General features: G+C 41.9%; 1 protein-coding gene across 1 annotated transcript; it reads right to left on the bottom strand.

Annotated features, from left to right (window-relative positions):
- Positions 1-2,841: 2,841 nt before the first annotated feature.
- Positions 2,842-14,229, bottom strand: LOC124259745 (guanine nucleotide-binding protein subunit beta-5a-like). Its single transcript, XM_046693939.1, has 7 exons — positions 14,106-14,229; positions 11,651-11,787; positions 10,947-10,988; positions 10,081-10,157; positions 4,822-4,948; positions 3,359-3,502; positions 2,842-2,889 (listed from the first exon to the last, which is right to left on the bottom strand). The coding sequence occupies exons 1-7, from the start codon at positions 14,221-14,223 to the stop codon at positions 2,842-2,844; spliced, it is 693 nt and encodes a 230-aa protein (XP_046549895.1). The 5' UTR covers positions 14,224-14,229.
- Between the last annotated feature and the right edge of the window lie 5,732 nt (positions 14,230-19,961).

Here is a 19,961-nt window from a genome sequence, read left to right as displayed (position 1 = left end):
TAATCTCAACCATACCAGCTTCCAAATGCTGACAGACGATCCTTCATGACTTACTTTTGATTTGCGTCCGGTCTTGTTAGAGAACCTGGGTACAAGAAACTCTCGGAAGAAAGCGCTTTGCCTTTTCCGGCTCTTTATGTTGCGTAATCCGAGGCCTCTGTCGCCTGACATTACAGGATGCCAATCCGCCGCCAGAAGCAATGAACGAAGTGGCTTCTCCTTGTCACGGATCTTTGAAAGACGATTCTATCCTTCTGGTTTATGAAGAGATATTGGCAAAGATGACTTCCATACTTGAAGCTGCCCACAATAGCAAGTTTTCGACGACTTCTGTGGCGGGGTAACTATTAAACAAAACAGAGTGTCCCGATACTTATATCAGATGGCAGCAAATTGAACTCACCCAGGTGTCTTGGACTCTTGTTTGCTTAATTCAATTCCATCCTAGCTTCAAAATGCAAACAGACGACTTTTTATGACACAATCTGTTTACGGGTTACGTTCAATTTGTGGGAAAACTCCTTTCCAAGAAATTCAACCAAAAAGTGGCTTTATTTGTATTTTATGTTGTGGAAATCGAGGCTTTCTGTCCTTGACACAGGGAGACAATCTCACAAGCATGAAACGCCAAAGTGAAAAATTCTTTGTCTGGATTTTTGAAAGACGACTTGTCCTCTGTTTATGAAGGAATATTGCTTAAAGATGGTTTCCATACTTAAAGCTGCCCATTAATAGCAAGTTTGGACACTTGTGGTATTTATCCAGCAACCAAATAGTGCCCGATACTTTTTATATCAGATGGTAATTGAACTCACCTAGGTGTCTTGGACTCTTTTTGCTTAATTAATTCCACTACTAGCTTCCAAAATGCAAACAATTTCACTTTTATGACACCCTTTGTAAGTTACGTTCAATTTGTGGGAAAAGTAATTTTCTGTATCTTGAAGAAAAGTGGCTTGCTTTGTATCGTACGTTGTGAAATCGAGGCTTTCGTCCTTGACACAGGGGAGACAACTTCAAGCATAAAACGAAGTGAAAATTTCTTGTCTGACTTTTGAAAGACGACTTGTCCCTCTCTGCTTCATGAATGAATACGGTTTAAAGATGGTTTTCCATAATTCTTAAAGCTCGCCCACAATAGCAAGTTTGGACACTTGTGGTATTTTATCCAGCAACCAAATAGTGCCTGATACTTCCTATATCAGATGGCAATTGAACTCACCTAGGTGTCTTGGACTCTTTTTGCTTAGCCTGTCTCCATCCTAGCTTCAAAATGCAAACAGACGACTTTTTATGATGTACCTCTGGGTTACGTTCAATTTTATGAAAACTTCTTTTCCAAGAAATTGAAGAAAAAGTGGCTTTTTTTGTATTTTATGTCAGGAATGATAGCTTTCGTCCTTGACACACAGGGGAGAGACAATCTCACAAGCATAAAACGAAGTGAAAAATTTCTTTGTCTGGATTTTGGCACACTGTCCTCTCCTGCTTGTTGCAAAGGAATATTGCTTTAAAGATGGTTTTCCATACTTAAAGCTGCCCACAATAGCAAGTTTGGACACTTGAGGTATTTATCCAGCAAAAACAGAGTGCCCGAGCACTCTATATCAGATGGTAATTGAACTCACTCTTAGGTGTCTTGGACTCTGCTTCTGCTTAATTAATTCCATCCTAGCTTCAAAATGCAGACAGACGATTCTTTATGACACACCTTTTGGTTACGTTCAATTTGTGGAAAACTTTTCCAAGATATTCCAAACTATGGTGGTTTATTTGTATTTTATGCTGTGAAATCGAGGCTTTCTGTCCTGACACAGGGAGACAATCTCACAAGCATGAAACGAAGTGAAAAATTTCTTTGTCTGGATTTCGAAAGACGACTTGTCCCTCTGTTTATGTTGGAATATTGCTTACATATGCTCTTCCATACTTAAAGTTGCCCACAATAGTAAAGTTTGGACACTTGTATTTTATCCAGCAACTCAAATAGTGCCCGATAATGGCATCAGATGGCAATTGAACTCACCTAGGTGTCTTGGACTTTTTTGCTTAATTAATTCCATACTAGCTTCCAAAATGCAAACAGACGATTCTTTTTATGACACCTTTTGGTTACGTTCTAATTTGTAGGAAAAGTTATTTTCAGAAAATTCTACAAAGCAAGTGGCTTTATTTGTATTTGAAATGTCCTGCCGCAGTCCAGTTTCTGTCCTTGACACACAGGGGAGACAATCTCACAAGTATGAAAACGAAGTGAAAAATTTCTTTGTCTGGATTTTGAAAGACGACTTGTCCCTCTGTTTATGAAGGAATATTGCTTAAAGATGGTTTTCCATACTTAAAGCTGCCCACACCATAGCAAGTTTGACACTTGTGGTATTTATCCAGCAACCAAATAGTGCCCGATACTTTATATCAGATGGCAATTGAACTCACCTAGGTGTCTTGGACTCTTTTTGCTTAATTAATTCCATATTACTCAGCTTTCAAAATGCAAACAGACGACTTTTTTATGACACCCTTGTGTTACGTTCAATTTGTGGAAAAAGTAATTTTCAGAAAATTCTGAAGAAAAGTGGCTTTTATTTGTATTTTATGTTGTGAAATCGAGGCTTTCGTCCTTGACACAGGGGAGACAATCTCACAAGCATAAAACGAAGTGAAAATTTCTTTTGTCTGGATTTTGAAAGACGACTTGTCCCTCTGTTTATGAAGGAATATTGCTTAAAGATGGTTTTCCATACTTAAAGCTGCCCACAATAGCAAGTTTGGACACTTGTGGTATTTATCCAGCAACAAAATAGATTAAAGGCACACTATCAAGCCACACTTCTCTAAATATCAATATTGCATTTCTCTCATCAACAAAACAGCAACCTTGTCACACCCCCAAAACAAAACAGCACCCATGATATTAAAGGCACACTATCAAGCCACACTTCTCTAAAAATCAATATTGCATTTCTCTCACTAATATTAACTATCAGCTCCCAGCGAAGCTACCATATAATTTATTTAAATTTTTTTTTAAAATATGCATTAAGATTACAATATGAAATTAAAAAGTTTGAATGAATTAATGCAATGTTCGAATGAATTAATGCAACGACCGAAATTTATTTCAAGCCACCCCCATTGAGTTATGTCCCTTGGAACGCTCTTTACAAATATCATAAGCTATCTATAAGCCCAGTTTCCACATCAAAAATCTCTTTTGCATGTATTAGGAATAACAATTGCATGGTGCAAAATTTGTTTCAGCAACACACAGGGAAATCCCTATCCCAGCATAATTGGTACTGGATCACTACATGAAGGTTATCACCGGTAACAGAAGACTTTAAGATAGACCACTGACCCCAGATACAAATATGTTGCCTGTCTCTGTTGGGGACAGATCAATACTCATGACATCCCCCAGATGGCCGTGGAAACTCTGGATGAGTGTGCTGCTCTCCACATCCCACAGGGCGCACGTACTGTCCCCACTGCCTGTCAGAATCTGGAACAGAGATGGGGGATTAACAGACATCATAAACGGATAAGGTGAACATCTGATTCCGAGTGAGTGATTAAATGCTGCCTTGAGCAGTAGTCCAGTTACGTCATGGAGTGTCAGGCTGACATCCTGAAGTGAAGCAGGTTGGAGGAGTTTATGACACTTGAGAGTGAGTGAGTTTAGTTTTACACCGCACTCACTGACTCAGCAATATTCCAGCTATTATGCGACGGTCTGTAAATAATCAAGTCTGGACCAGGCAATCCAGTGATCAACAGCATGAACATCGATCTACGCAATTGGGATACAATGACATGTGTCAACCAAGTCAGCGAGCCCGTAAGTCGCCTCTTATGACAAGCATGGGTTACTGAAGATCAGTTTATCCCGGATCTTCACAGGTGTGACACTGGAGAAGCCTACGAGTAAAGCATGGTGCTCACACACCTTGAAACATAACTGGGGTAAACCAGGATTCGAACTCAGGATCAGAGGTTTGGGGTATGCTTATTAAACAGATATGGTGTTTCTTTACATGATATGTATCAAGCATATGATCATAAACACAAAGAGGTGTGGACATTATTGTTTAATGCCACAATTACCAATACTCAAGCCTAATAATAATCTGTTATTACAGCCTAGGCCATGGAAGGCATTGTTGATAGAAAGTATGTAGTTCACAACATGCCCTGCTATCAGTCAGGTCACAGATTGAATGTCTTTTCTACAAACGTTTAGTACCAAGACATGCACACAAGCACATTGTTCACACAGGGTGTGATGTGGATGTCTACAAGCATAGTGAGTTCACTTGGTTGATCGAACAAGCTAAGGAGCAGTACAAAAGATTGCTGGTAGGTCATCCACAGATAGTGACTATTGGCACAGGGTGTGATTTGAGTCTGTATATATTAGGGCAGCGCAATATAACCGGTTTACCGGTATTTATCGGTTCAGACATGAAAACGATACGTATTGTGATAAGCTGATCGAAAACCGTTTTTTTTACTTGCATTCGGAAAACTTCGTAACACTCCGAAATCTTCGGATATTTCCTTAATTCATTTGTGCCAAATATTATTCACATTTTTATTTTTAATCATGAATAAAAGTTGTTATTAAAGCTTAATCAAGCATAGTGATTTTGCTGGGTATTTGCTCTATAAATCAAGCATTACCTCGATTGTAAGTAGTTTTTTTGTTTAAAAATACTTCATGCAATATATTGCAATAAATATCGCAATACATGCTTTCGCATCGCAATATATCGCAATATGAACATTCTCTGCAATACCCACCCCTAGTATATATACACTCACCTGGTAGTCTGAACATGTGAAGGAGCAGCACGAGAGATAGCTGGTGTGAGTGGCCACAGCCTTCTTCTTAGTTGCTGGGTCTTCCTCCAGACTCAGAGGGTACACGGTGCACTTGTTGTCGAGACCACTACAACAACAACTTGGGATTAGAACATGACCATGTCATCTGAACTCTGCTCATTAAGGAAACAACACCTGAAATATATTACATGCTGGAAACTTATACAAACCCGTAGAGGTAATGAATTCTTTGAAGAAAGTCCTCCTTGGGGTACATATAAGCATTAAAATGTCCATTTTAAATAATTATTATTATTATTATTATAATAGGATATTTATATAGCGCACATATCCAGGCAACTAGTGCATGCTCAAGGCGCTGTTAATTTTTTTCCCTCTCTGGGAAGTATACAACTCTTGCAGCCACAAATACCTACAACAGTTGTAACAATATTTCAATAAAATATTTTACAAAACCAAAAACTTGTTTTTGTCTTGTGAGACCAACCCTACTGGGCCCCACAGGGCCCCCTACAGCCAAGAGCAGGTAACTCTGGCTGCTTACCTTGTACCTCACTTTTCATGCTGAACGTATCAGACAGAATGTGGGGAGGTGGGCAGCCGTACCCCAAGGAGGACTTACTTCAAAGAATTCATAACCTTTACAGGTTTGTATAATTCTTTTTCTTCAGAAGTCCTCCTTGGGTACATATAAGCATAAGACAGACTCCCAAAGATTGCAAGTTGGGCGAGGCTTTCTGTCTGGCTAAAATGTACCCGCGTTCAATCGGAGTCACAGCCGGAGCCGAAAGAGAGAAACACACTTACCTAGTCATGTGACCGCTGATGTCAATCAGGCAGGGACGTGGCAAGGATAGGGTAGAAGGAGCCTAGCTAATATGTTATTGGCAAATTCGGAATGACAGACGTAAGTACCACCCCCCCAACCATTAAAATGGAAAGGAATGTATGGGTCAAATCCAAAATATTCCTCTCATAACCTCATAACTGCGTGGTGCAAGGGATAATAAGGTGGGTAGAGCGTATAACAACGCTATAGCCAATAAAAACAGGTAGAAAACCGCACCAATAAAATACCACCACTGATAAAATGGGGGAACTGTTTCATAAGCTGCCACCAGGAAGTGAAACAAGTGCAACCTCGAAACCTCATTCGGCTAGGGAGTCACGACTCTGCCTACTGTGGAGAACCGTCTGGCCAAGCTGAGCACGCTCCCGTGAGTGTTTGTCCAGCTGGTAATAACGGTTGAACGTGCTCGGTCGGCTCCAAATAGCCACTGAGCAGATCTCCTGAATGGGCAGGGCCGCGGCATATGCCTTTGATGTGGCCACTGCCCTAACCGAATGAGCTGTTAACCCTTCAGGAATGGACACACCAGCGCATATTACAGGCCCATCTATCCTCATATTGAACGTTTGTCGAATCCCTCCACGAAGCCAGAATTGTGTCTGCAACTGGTGCAGGAATTCCACTCACTTGAAGGCGATTCCAGACAGCAGCCAAGCCACCCACTGAATACTGGGATTTGGGTATGGCCCTCCGTTCTGGGATAGTAGATCCGGTCGAAAGGGTAATAGTACAGGAGGCTGAGCCAATAACCTGAGGATTACCGGAAACCAGCTTTGAGCCGACCGAAGAGGTGCAAGAAGCACAAGCAGTCGAGCTGGTTGGGTGGCAAGTTGCGAGAGGACCTTGGGAATCAGGGGTAGTGGCGGGAATGCCCACAGAACCCTGCCCGTCCAATTGAGCCGGAAAGCGTCCGAGGGCAAAACACAGGAATCTGGTAAGTCCCTCCAGAGGCAAACAGATCCACCTGGAATGAACCGAACAACCGGGAGATAATCCCAAATATCTCCCGACTGAGCATCCACTCGTGCTGGGCCAGAACACGTCAAGAGAGCACATCTGCTCGAACGTTGTCCACCCCGGGGAGATAAACAGGCATCACCCGTATGTCGAACTGGTTGCACCAGAGCAGAAACTGTCATGCCTCCATCAGGAGAGGCGGAGAAACCGTCCCACCCTGCTTCTGGATATAGGTCATCGATATAGGATATAGGAACCCATCTGGTATGGCAACGCCAGTAGTGCTCGTTGCATGGTGGGGGAGTACCGCGCAGCAGATAGCCAAAGCTGACGAAGTCCCATGACAGCCGACATGATTTGACATGCAGACGACCGAATGGTCCAAGATGGGACTGGACTTCAGTTAATTGCCTAGCCAATGTAGAGGAAGACGAGTCTTCCGCTACCCCACCCACATCCACCAGCTGCCTCTGTAAAACAGAGATGTACGCAGAGTGAACTGTGAACTTAAGGCACTGCACCGCATTACAAACTGCTCTTCAAAAAAGCGGTAAGCAGATTTCAGTGCCGAGGCGTTGGCGGTAAATGGCGGCAGCCTGCAGCCTAGCTTAGCAGAAGCAAGAAAGCTCCCTGAAGACCCACCCAGGATGACCGATGCATAGACACAATCGTCGACCACTGGGGGGTTATAGAGACCGGCCTCACCCATAAGATACCAATGATTCCAGTTCAGGTAAATCGAACCTGGACTTGGTACCACTGAGGAGGGGATTGACCACTTCAGTTAAAACTGAAGGCAAAATACGCAACTTTGTGTCTGCCATCCGAGTGGGAGCGAAAGCTTCCCCTGGGCGACGGAACTCTATAGGGTCGGGGCCGCCAGAACTGACGACAACCTGAAGCAGCACTGAAGCGATCCGATCTGTCTCAGGGACGAACCGAGCGAAACTGATGGTTCACTCGTCCCTCCCCAACCCTCATCCTCCTCCATAGCCTCCTCATCCCGATCCTCCAGTAGCGAGGTCTCTGTGTCCAGAGAGAGCTCCGAAGGGGTTGGACGAGGGCATTAAGGAGGTGCCCGGCACGACAGACCCGAGACTCGATGCTGAGTCTCGGTGGTGAGACAATGAGGAAGAGCCCGACAAGGCGGGATTCCCCAAAGGCAGAATGGGTTGGAAGGACACCGAATGGCCCGGCGGAGCCGGCGCAAGCGGTGGAGCCAAATGCATAGCGCACTGGATACCACCGGGACAGAACCCATGGTACCGGCACCACCCAACAAACCGGACCTAGAGCCGAGGCTCGGACCGGGAGTGGATACAGTAGCGGAGGGGTGGCCTGCGACCGAGTTGGTACTTATAGCAGGCACGGCCCCGGCAGGAATTCACACACCAGAGCCTAAGCCAAGGTTGGAAATACCACCTGCCGCAGTAGCTGAACATGCCCCAGCACCTGGCCGGACGCTGATCTCCTCGCGGAGACCAGACATTGCGTCCGAGATGAGGGAGTGAACAGACGACATTTGTTGCTGCAAGAGATCTGAAATTAGTTCAAATGTTAAAGGTGCAGCAACAGGGACATTGGGAGGTGAAGGTGCCTGAGACGTAGAGGGAACAGCAGGTGGAGGGCTTACAGTAAAACCCACACCCTTCGCCCGTTTGGGCGCAGTATTGCTAGATACAGACGCAGAACTAGAAGATGAACTCTTCTTTTTCTTAGCTTTTTGTGGGACGGAGGCTCCTGCGCCCAAATGTCCCCCCACCTCGGGGAAAAGCCCTGACAAATGGCACACCCTTGCTCGTCGTGCGATTCCTCTGCGAGGCATCGTAAACAGACGAGGTGGTGATCCCGCGACCGTAAAGTCGCACTACAGAGTAAAGTCGCACTACCCTTGAACTGCAAGAAAACAGAACCGCGCTATGACTAATAGCAAGGACTGTTTCAAACAAAATGGAATATGTACACAACAACACAGAAAAATACGACGCACGGGCGAAATTTAACTGCTAAAGCTAAAGCCATTAAAACACTAGCATAAAGCAACAACGGCAAAGCCTACGTGTGCACATATACAGTATAGAGCAAATTACGAGTGATACAAAACAAACACGTTACAAAATTACTCAACCGTATCTTACCATAAATTCGCTGAAAGGAAGGAATTTAGGCAAGCCGAGCATATATAATGAAATATAAAGACACTACAAACCTACTACAACGGCTACCAGAACCTGTAGAAGGGAGAAATTGACCACGCAGTCTGCCATCTTGCCTGCTACATGGCTGGAAACAGTGAGAACGCCGACAAAGTTACAACAAATCATGAATGAAAATAGTCAGAAAAATTTCCTGCTGACGCCCGTGCGAAAAGAAAGGAACCATACATACAGTATTCAACAATTTCTCACTCATTTCTCTAGGACTGTGGCTTCGAAGGACCATGCACGACTGTTCTGTGAAACAACAGCATGAAAAGTGAGGTACGAGGTACCGGTAAGTAGCCAGAGTTACCTGCTCTTGGCTGTAGGGGCCCTGTGGGGCCCTGTTGGGCCCTGTTGGGGTGGTCTCACAAGACAAAAACGAGAATTTTGTTTTGTAAAATATTTTATTGAAATTTTGTTACAACTGTCGTAGGTATTTAAAATGGACATTTTAATGCTTATATGTACCCAAAGGAGGACTTCTGAAAAAGAATCTTAAGACTATTAGACAAAATGGCCGTCCTTTAGAATACTATCTATAAACTTTTTATCCACATCACGGTACCATATGACTATGTTTGTGATACGTTGTTAACAAATACGCTGCCTGAGCAATCAGGGGTGGAAATAACTTTAAAATTGCTAGTGTACACCGGTACAACCTAAGATAAAAACCTAGTTGCACCAGTCAAATTCCGGTTGCACTGTTTTTAATGCAATATGTAACATCAGCAAGATGCTATTGAATTATTTAGATGTCTTATTCAGAAGTTTACCCACTCAAAAATTGACTTGCACCTGGTGCAAGTTAACACTAATAACTAGGTTGCACTTTGTAATATTGGGTTGCACAAGTGCAAGTAACAAAGCACTAAATCGAGCCCTGTTAAATTGGTTTGGTTTGGTTTTTTGTTTTACGTCGCACTTAGCAACATTCCAGCTATATAGCAGCGGTCTGTAAATAATCGAGTCTGGACCAGACAATCCAGTGACCAACAGCATGAGCATCAATCTATGCAATTGGGATATGATGACATGTGTCAACCAAGTCAGCGAGCCTGACCACCCGATCCCGTTAGTCGCCTCTTATGACAAACATGGATTACTGAAGACAATTCTAACCCAGATCTTCACAGGTAGGAAAGATGATGTACATTTGCACCAAGTTTACCAGAACTCAGGAACATGCAACCACCCACCCAGCAGCTGGGGACAACACACTGTACTCACCCACATGCTACAACAGATCCTGATGGACCATAGGAACAAGCCATCACCCAGGTGGTTGGCATGGTAACTGCATGCTCCTGTTGATAATTACACAGGATACAAACCTTACCAACACCCACAGTTATGAAATACTGAGACCAAATTCTTTAAAATTCTTCACGCTTTTAACTACATATAACACACCTAATCTCACAAGAAGCACACAATTCCACTCGAAAAATGGACATATGATGGAAAGGAAGCAACATATTTTTATAGGTCTGGGAATCTAATTTCCATTTTTTATCAAATTGTCGGTCATTACGCCAATAGTAAGAGTGAATGAGTGAGGTCAGTTTTACCACCCGATCCCGTTAGTCGCCTCTTACGACAAGCATGGGTTACTGAAGGTTCATTCTAACCCGGACCTTCATGGGTCACGATAGTAAGAAGACAAAATTTAAAACAATAAAAAATTGTTAGAGTAGATCTACTGGGTTTATTTCAGGGAAGGACAGACATTGCACTAGCTCTCCAGTTAGTTTATCAATAGACATGGCCTTCTATTAGTATTACAGGAGTCATAATATAATGTTATCAATATTTCAGCAAGTAAAATCTTCAGGTTGATATCACCTACCCTGAAAGTTAATTTCCATAAACATATTCTTGCAATACCCTGTTTGAAACATGTAAAACAGGTACATATCCTGCAGGAGAAGTTGCATCAAACATTTAACTTCAGCAAAACCTCCGATGTCTGTTTGTTTGTTTGTGTAGCAAGAAAATACTGGATCTTAAAGTTTCATCCACATATCAAATCAACGTGTTGGAGAGTAGGATGTTTGTTTCGCAGATGGCACTTACATATGGCCTATTCTACTTACTTTGTTCGTGGTGAAGGCGTCCCACACAAGCATCTTTCCATCCTGGAAAACAATAAAATTATAGCTGACATTGAAGCAAGAATACCTCATTAGAGATACAATCCTAAACCATCCTATGTATTATTCCTCCATTCCAGATAATTCTAACCAAGATCTTCACATGTCAGATCCGAGAAGTTGCTCCACCAAGCATCAACAGATTGGATACCAAGAAGTGGGTAACAAAATTGAGTGAGTTAGTCAGTTTAGTTTTACGCCACACTCAGCAATATTCCAACTATATGGCGAAGCCTGTAAATAATCGAGTCTGGACCAGACAATCCAGTGATCAACAGCATGAGCATCAATCTACACAATTGGGAACCGATGACATGTGTCAACCAAGTCAGCCAGCCTTACCACCCGATCCCGTTATCAATATTCTAATCCGGATCTTCACAGATCAACAAAATTAAGACACAGAACTAGGCAATAACTAATGTTGGATGTTCCTAGAAAGGAATATTGCACCCGTGACCACCAGCGTTGGCTTCATATTGTGCAATAGTTGTACCTAAACTAAATTTGTTGTGTCTCTACTGAAACAGCTATTCATATACCATGACCGCTGTGCCTATACTGCAATAGCTGTACATATACTGTAGATGGACCTATACTGAAATATTGTACCTATAATGCAAAAGTATACACGATAAAACGCCCACCTGTGAGGAGCTGACAATGTGGCGTTTGTCTGATGACCAGTCCATACACAGCACCTTGCCCTGGTGACCTTTCAGTGCTCGGCGGGTCTTGATGTTGAATGGAGGAAGGTTGGCTAAGCGCTGTCCCAGTACACACACTGTAAGGTAAACACAATCATCAAGGCACACCAGGGTGGGAAAAAAAATAAGGTATTACGCTGAAGTTAACACCTTAGGAACTATGCAGTAATGATTTAATTCAAATACTGTATCAAAGTGTTGCAGGACACAGGCATTTACCATTGTATTATTATATTCATATTACAATCTATTTATATAGCACCTGATCACAGGCACTTTGTTTTTCCCTCGATCATAGGACGTCAATTTCAACGTCAGTTCATAATATCAATCTCAACTCCCTGGCGAGCATACAACTCTAACAGCCACTAGGAGTTAAAGTGGCTTTCGCATCCTTACAAGGTACCCATTCACAGCTGGGTGGACTGGGACACATAATCACAGTACTTTGTCCAAGTTTACTGCACGTTGCTGTACCCACAACTAGGTGTTTGCACGTATTCATGTGGCCACCATCTGGTCATTTACCAACGGATTCATGAGTTCTTTTGTGTGCACTGGGTTGTGTACTGTACACTAGCGGTTGTGACAACACTGAAAGAGTCTGCACACAAAGTTGACTCCAAGGTTTTAACACCCCGTCACAGGTGGGCTCAATCCCGGCATCTCAAGCTCACTGGATTACTAGCCTGGCACCTTAGACAGCTCGTCCACAAGCAGTAAACTAGAAACATAATCAGGGAAATCCAAGATCATAGGCTCCTGATGCTCAAAGGGGCACAACTCTGCACATCCAACTGCAGCAGTTAGACAAATGGGATACCTGTGCCCACAAATAAAGTACAGAATTAAGCATTAAGAACAGATAGAAACAGTGTGTGAAATAGCCACTGATCCACTAGCTTGTGGCTAGTAATAATCCAATCAGGCCAGTAAATCTCCACAGTCACTGACACGACTGGCTAGTGAATTTTCATGAGGTCATTATTAGAAATATATCACTCTTTCTGACTTGTTAAGTTATAATACACTTTGAAATCATGCGAGATTATGGCCTGATAAATGATGGTATTTTACCTTTTTGTAATTTTTTGCTCAGTTTCTACATTCAAATTTTGGGCTAGTGAATCATTTTGTGGGCTAGTAACTTTCAGGCATAGCTACCCCGACTGGTGAGCAAGATTTGGAAACTATTTCGCACACTGGATAGAAATAGAACAGAGACCAAGGTAAAACCCGTGGCCCCAAGGCACAAAGCGATCTTCAAGCTAAGACCATCTCAAGTCTATGATAGAGTACGGGAGTTACAATCATCTTTGCGCTAGGATTGCTTTGCGCAGGTGGGTCCTGAACTTTAACCATCTCATACTGTTAATATTGAAGCAAATTCAAAAGTTCCTCATCCTGTCTATCCGCACCATTGATGCATGACTCAAAAAGGATGAACCTGTTTTTAGTCACTCAGCATATTATCATGCTCAGTCAAATATTGCATGACATACCACATGTCAGTTGCAAATTTGGGACAGAAGGAAAACAATATATTAATGACCAAAATTAAACAGAAATTCAATATCACATCTGGATTATCCCAGACAAGCATCTGAGTGTCCATGCCCACTCCCAGACAATGCTGACATGATCTCTTCAAGATACCAGACTAGCTATTCTCGAAACGTTCATAGCTCTACAAACTTCTTAAGCCCATTCTTAACACATTGGCTATGATCAAAGTTAAGAATTCTTAGAGCCAAGTCCTATGACAACCACAATGTGGTGAGGGCCTTGATAATCTTGAATCCAAGGCCTATTAAATGTCTTTCATTAACAAATCTGAATAAATTGCTGAAGCAATGTGTCCTAGACAGAGAGATCTGAAAACAAACATTTCTCATCTTGACAGATATCAACGCCCTTGAGTACCGCAAACAAACCGAGTGGATAAACATTTAAAATCCACTTTAACATTGTATACAATGGCTATTAATTTTAGGGCACATTGATACATACAAAAAGAGGTATTGATGTGTAGACTATCACAATTCCGGCAATATAACGCAATGAACAAAAGTTTAAAACGGTACGTTTGATCCGAACAAATGTTATCTAATCCTGTCAAATCCATTAAAATTAACTATTGCAAAGCTTGAATTCATTGGAACATGTTGCATCATGTTTCTAAGGTGTTTGACGTTTTGCATAAAGTGATCTAAGGGCCATTGATGTTTGGACTATTAGAGTTAAAGGCTAATATATGTTGTAGTTCTTGACATTTGGCCTCGGTGTTGACGATCGAAAACCGAACTAATACTGCTACAACTTAACGGTCTACATGACTTTGTGGCGTGCATTTGGGTTCGTAGTCAGAAAATATGTGCCAGATATATAAACATACTGTCAACATCATTTAGTTTGGCCTTCTCATCTTCTAATTTAGCTTTGAGTGTTTCAGCTTCACGCGTTAAAGCCTCCATAGAGTCGGGATTTTCTGCCCGAAGAGCTTCCGTCGCCATTTTGATGAAGTGAAGAACCCGGATGGCTTTTCTCGTATTCATTACATAAGAAATATAATTGATATCATGCTGTGGAAATTCAACACATGATTTTATTTACCATGAAATGCGTTCTGTTTAATTAAAGCATTTGATCTGATGATGGTATTATGTCATTGAATAGACCCGCATCCACAGCGTCGTAATGTATTGCAAGAGTTACTTCCCTTATATCGCAAATTTCTGTTAAAAATGGTTAATTAAAGCTTGTTTCAGGAAAGGTAATATGGAATAGGGCGAAAACATTTGATTAGACCTCACGTATCAGGAATCATGCTAAAACTAGTTTTGCTTGGCTAGTTGGAATCTATATGGGACTTTATCCTATTTACGACACAGCTCGATTTATACAATCTAGTAGATGTGGAATATGCGATACAAGTGCCATAAATATGGGCCATAAATGTGCCATAAATTTCGGTTTTTATCCAGGCTTTGAATAGCAATCGATTATCAGGGTTATCGTCAGCAGAATGTTAGTGAAAAATCAAATAACAGTTGTAGCAAATGTAATCGTGCTGATTTATTTGGAATTTGACGTCAATTCATTCTTTACAAATACTTCCTGATATTGTCAGCACATACAGAGACATTACCATATAATGTGGCAAATAGTTGCCCATCGATCTTCGTTCTTGTTACTGAATTTTGCATAATTTTCTAATTTCAGTAACAGGAACGAGGAAAGAGTTTATTAACCTCACGTACGTTTGAAAGCAAACGACAACCCACAACACGTTTAGCAATGACACTTCGACCGCAACTAAACTTTTATGGTACACCGTTTTGTTCAGAATAGCCCGACAGGGGTGTTCCGGCGAGTCGACAGGAGTAAGAAAAGTAAAAAGTTGACAATGTCAAATATCTAACAGCAACAGGCTTGATGGACAGGACCTTCTCGCCTGTATGCGTGAATATGATTCCCACTGAACGATTCTTTGTTAGCATTACTTATTGCTTCATATAATGAAACATAGTCTGCCTCACAATCCATGAAAAGCATTATTTTCCCTTCCGTCCAGCCCTTCTGCAATGCTAATGCCCTGAATGAAGAAAATCTAGATTTCCTCACTCGCTGATTATCCCTACTCACTGGGACTTCTTTTCAATTAAAAACTAAAAAAAATTATGTTTGTTTCCATCAACATTATATATTAAGGGACTAAGTGTTTTTGTTAATGAAACACAACTGGAATTATGCAGGATATGGTGTTAGCTGTTCGGCAATACTCCACACCGCTCTAGTAGTAATAACAGAAGAAGCTGTTTTTGTTGTTGTTGATGTTGTTGTTGTTGTCCAATGGGCCTCTGACTGTCTTCGTTGAAAATCTATGGGTCTCTGACAATTTTCGTTGTAATTCTATGAGTCACTGACTATTTTCGTTTTACATCTACGAGTCTCTCACCGTCTTCACTGTAAATCTGTGTCTTTGGTTTCTTTGTAAACCTGTGAGTTTCTGATTGTCTTCGTTGTAAATCCGCGAGTCCCTGTCTTCTTTGTAAATCCACGAGTCCCTGTCTTCCTTGTAAATCCACGAGTCCCTGTCTTCCTTGTAAATCCACGAGTCTCTGTCTTCCTTGTAAATCCACGAGTCTCTGTCTTCCTTGTAAATCCACGAGTCTCTGTCTTCCTTGTAAATCCACGCGTCTCTGTCTTCCTTGTAAATCCACGAGTCTCTGTCTTCCTTGTAAATCCACGAGTCTCTGTCTTCCTTTGTAAATCCACGAGTCTCTGTCTTCCTTGTAAATCCAAGAATCTCTGTCTTCCTTGTAAATCCACGAGTCTCTGTCTTCCTTGTAAATCCACGAGTCTCTGTCTTCCTTGTAAATCCACGAATCTCTGTCTTCCTTGTAAATCCACGAGTCTCTGTCTTCCTTGTAAATCCAAGAATCTCTGCCTTCCTTGTAAATCCACGAGTCTCCGCCTTCGTTGTAAATCCACGAATCTCTGTCTTCCTTGTAAATCCACGAGTCTCTGTCTTCCTTGTAAATCCAAGAATCTCTGTCTTCCTTGTAAATTCACGAGTCTCCGCCTTCTCGTTGTAAATCCACGAATCTCTGTCTTCCTTGTAAATCCACGAGTCTCTGTCTTCCTTTGTAAATCCACGCGTCTCTGTCTTCCTTGTAAATCCACGAGTCTCTGTCTTCCTTTGTAAATCCACGAATCTCTGCCTTCTTCTTCCCACGAATCTCTGCCTTCCTTGTAAATCCACGAGTCCCTATCTTCCTTGTAAATCCACGAATCTCTGTCTTCCTTGTAAATCCACGAGTCTCTGTCTTCCTTGTAAATCCACGCGTCTCTGTCCACGAATCTCTGTCTTCCTTGTAAATCCACGAGTCTCTGTCTTCCTTGTAAATCCACGAGTCTCTGTCTTCCTTGTAAATCCAAGAATCTCTGCCTTCCTTGTAAATCCACGAGTCTCCGCCTTCGTTGTAAATCCACGAATCTCTGTCTTCCTTGTAAATCCACGAGTCTCCGCCTTCGTTGTAAATCCACGAATCTCTGTCTTCCTTGTAAATCCACGAGTCTCTGTCTTCCTTGTAAATCCAAGAATCTCTGTCTTCCTTGTAAATCCACGAGTCTCCGCCTTCGTTGTAAATCCACGAATCTCTGTCTTCCTTGTAAATCCACGAGTCTCTGTCTTCCTTGTAAATCCACGCGTCTCTGTCCTGTGAGTTTCTTGATTGTCTTTGTAAATCCACGAGTCCCTGTCTTCTTTGTAAATCCACGAATCTCTGTCTTCCTTGTAAATCCACGAGTCCCTATCTTCCTTGTAAATCCACGAGTCTCTGTCTCTGTCTTCCTTGTAAATCCACGAGTCTCTGTCTTCCTTTGTAAATCCACGTCTTCTCTGTCTTCCTCCTTGTAAATCCACGAATCTCTGTCTTCCTTGTAAATCCACGAATCTCTGTCTTCCTTGTAAATCCACGAATCTCTGTCTTCCTTCCAAGAATTCTGTAAATCCACGAGTCTCCGCCTTCGTTGTAAATCCACGAATCTCTGTCTTCCTTGTAAATCCACGAGTCTCTGTCTTCCTTGTAACCATCGAATCTCTGTCTTCCTTCTCCGCCTTCGTTGTAAATCCAAGAGTCTCTGTAAATCTTCCTTGTAAATCTCAAATCCACGAGTCTCCGCCTTCGTTGTAAATCCACGAATCTCTGTCTTCCTTGTAAATCCACGAGTCTCTGTCTTCCTTGAAAATCCACGCTCCTCTGTCTTCCTTGTAAATTCACGAATCTCTGTCTTCCTTTGTAAATCCACCAATCTCCGCCTTCGTTGTAAATCCACGAATCTCTGTCTTCCTTATAAATCTACGCGTCTCTGTCTTCGTTGTAAATCCACGAGTCTCTGTCCTCGTAAATCCAGGATCCTGTCGTCTGTAAACAAGTAACCTATGCGTCTCTGATGGTTTTCTTTGTGAACCTCTAAGTCTCCAACTTTCTTGTAAATCAATGAATCTATGGCTGTCCTGTCCTTTTGGGAATTCGATGACTTATCATCGTCTCGTTTGGATTTTATTTAATGAGGGGATAAATGACGAATTGTTGTATTCTAAGCCTATTCTTTGCCTGTCGGTGTTGTGATGTTAACAAGCAAGGCATGCTAAACTCTAGACTGACGGACTACATATACTCAACAACAAAAGTTAAGGACCAGCCTAATTATCAATAATAAAGTATTTAATAGTTCATATTATGATCTATAGAATACTTAAATATTGAATACTGTTGTTGTTGAGTATAATTATATTACAATGATAGATGTCAATCACACACCTTTGTCATTATGTGTTCGATGCAGTAAACAACGTTTTTAATGGACACGCTTGGAACGAACTAAAGTACATAGCCAATTTATTCCTGGCCATTTGCTATACAATTTATTATAGAAAATTGATGGACATTATGAACACGATTGTAACTAACTGGCGGAAGTACGTAAACGAACACGTCTTTGATGAACTGACGGTCTTATGTAAACGAACACGTCTTTGGTGAACTGATGTATGTACGTAAACGAACACGTCTTTGATGAACTGACGGACTTATGTAAACGAACACGTCTTTGACGAACTGACGGATGTATGTAAACGAACACGTCTTTGACGAACTGACGGACTTATGTAAACGAACACGTCTTTGACGAACTGACGGATGTATGTAAACGAACACGTCTTTGACGAACTGACGGACTTATGTAAACGAACACGTCTTTGACGAACTGACGGACTTATGTAAACGAACACGTCTTTGACGAACTGACGGACTTATGTAAACGAACACGTCTTTGACGAACTGACGGATGTATGTAAACCTTGAAAACTTCCACAGAACACGTGTTTTATGACGTAGGGATACAACTAACACACATGCGCATGGGTGATCCACTTTGGAACAAAGTAAGACAGGAAAAAGTCAACCGACGAAAACCCAAGATGGACGCCATTTAACCAAGAACGAATAGGGCGTGCAATGAAAGAGTGAGTGAGTTTAGTTTTATGTCGCGTTTAGCAATATCACGACGTGGGACACAAGAAATGGGCTTCACACATTGTGCCCATGTGGGGAATTGAACCCGGGTCTTTGGCGTGACGAGCGAACGCTTTACCGCTTGGCTACCCCACCGTCCCTGGAATGAAATAGTGAACATGCAATTATTTCTACTTGTCGGCAATTTGCCAGTACTGATTAAAGTGATGATTTTTTTAGATAAATCTGATAAGAGGAATACCCTGAAGTATTCAAGAAGACGTCGTAAATTGTAGAATTGATGCTTCCCCAGGTATGTGTTATACAGGGACGTCTTTTAACGAGTTTTGTATGGAATCCTGGAAGGGACATTGTCGCGTTGTCGCCCTCTCAAATACAAGCAAAATGAGGCAAAATTAACCAAAAACGCGACACGCGACATCGCGACAACGCGACATTTCGCCCATTTGTCGCATTGTCGCGATGTCGCGTGTCGCGTTTTGGTTTATTTTGCCTCATTTTATTTATTTTGAGAGGGCGACAACGCGACAATGTCCCTCTCGGATTCCATAGTTTTGTCATTAAGGAACCGTAGTTGTAACAAAGATTAACAACTGCACAGAAATGTCATAAGCTAAACCTCATGTGGAGATATTGAAATGGTTTTAGTAATTTAGTTTGACCCAATCATGGTATTACTTTGTTACCAGCATTGCTATTCCTTAATATCTGTTCAAATATGTTTTATTACAATGAAGATGCGTCGATCTCTCAGAGCCATCAGGATTGACCGACTCCGTGGTATAGCAGACAGATGGTCTGTCTGCAACAGGAGGTTCGTGATTCAATCCCTTGGTCGCGTCATGGCAACTGAAAACGTTGAAAGATGGTATTGGTTGTCTCCCCTACCTGTCATTAAGAGTGTGAAATAAGGACCAGTCGGCTCGGACGCAAGCACACACACAAGACATCATACATGTATCTTAGTGCAGTAATCCTATATTCCTCATCACGGCACGTTAACAGAACTTCATAATTAAAATATTGATGCACATTATTGATGTTGTAGGCTGTTCTTAAGCTGCTGCAGACAGTATTTAATGATTTTGATAGTTATGCTGGATGGAGGCATAGCCTAGATTCGCTACCCACATGAAACCAAATCAAAGCTTAGAAAGGACATATTGCATCTTCAAAATCCTATACTAGGCCGTAGGCAAATTAATAAT

The sequence above is a fragment of the Haliotis rubra genome, unplaced genomic scaffold (assembly GCF_003918875.1).
Source record: "Haliotis rubra isolate DU_JTF1 unplaced genomic scaffold, ASM391887v1 Scf735, whole genome shotgun sequence".
NCBI classification, from domain to species: Eukaryota; Metazoa; Mollusca; class Gastropoda; order Lepetellida; family Haliotidae; genus Haliotis; species Haliotis rubra.
The sequence above is the reverse complement of the archived record's forward strand: the minus strand, read 5'-3'. Positions and strand labels throughout refer to the sequence as shown.

What these genes read in the sequence shown, in the direction of transcription:
- LOC124259745 (XM_046693939.1), bottom strand. Translation starts at nt 14,223, where the DNA reads ATGGCGACGGAAGCTCTTCGGGCAGAAAATCCCGACTCTATGGAGGCT. An exon ending in ACGCCTTCACCACGAACAAA is followed by an intron (nt 10,158 to 10,946) that starts GTAAGTAGAATA and finishes AATTATCAACAG; the next exon opens with GAGCATGCAGTTACCATGCC. An exon ending in TCACATGTTCAGACTACCAG is followed by an intron (nt 3,503 to 4,821) that starts GTGAGTGTATAT and finishes TCTCTGTTCCAG; the next exon opens with ATTCTGACAGGCAGTGGGGA.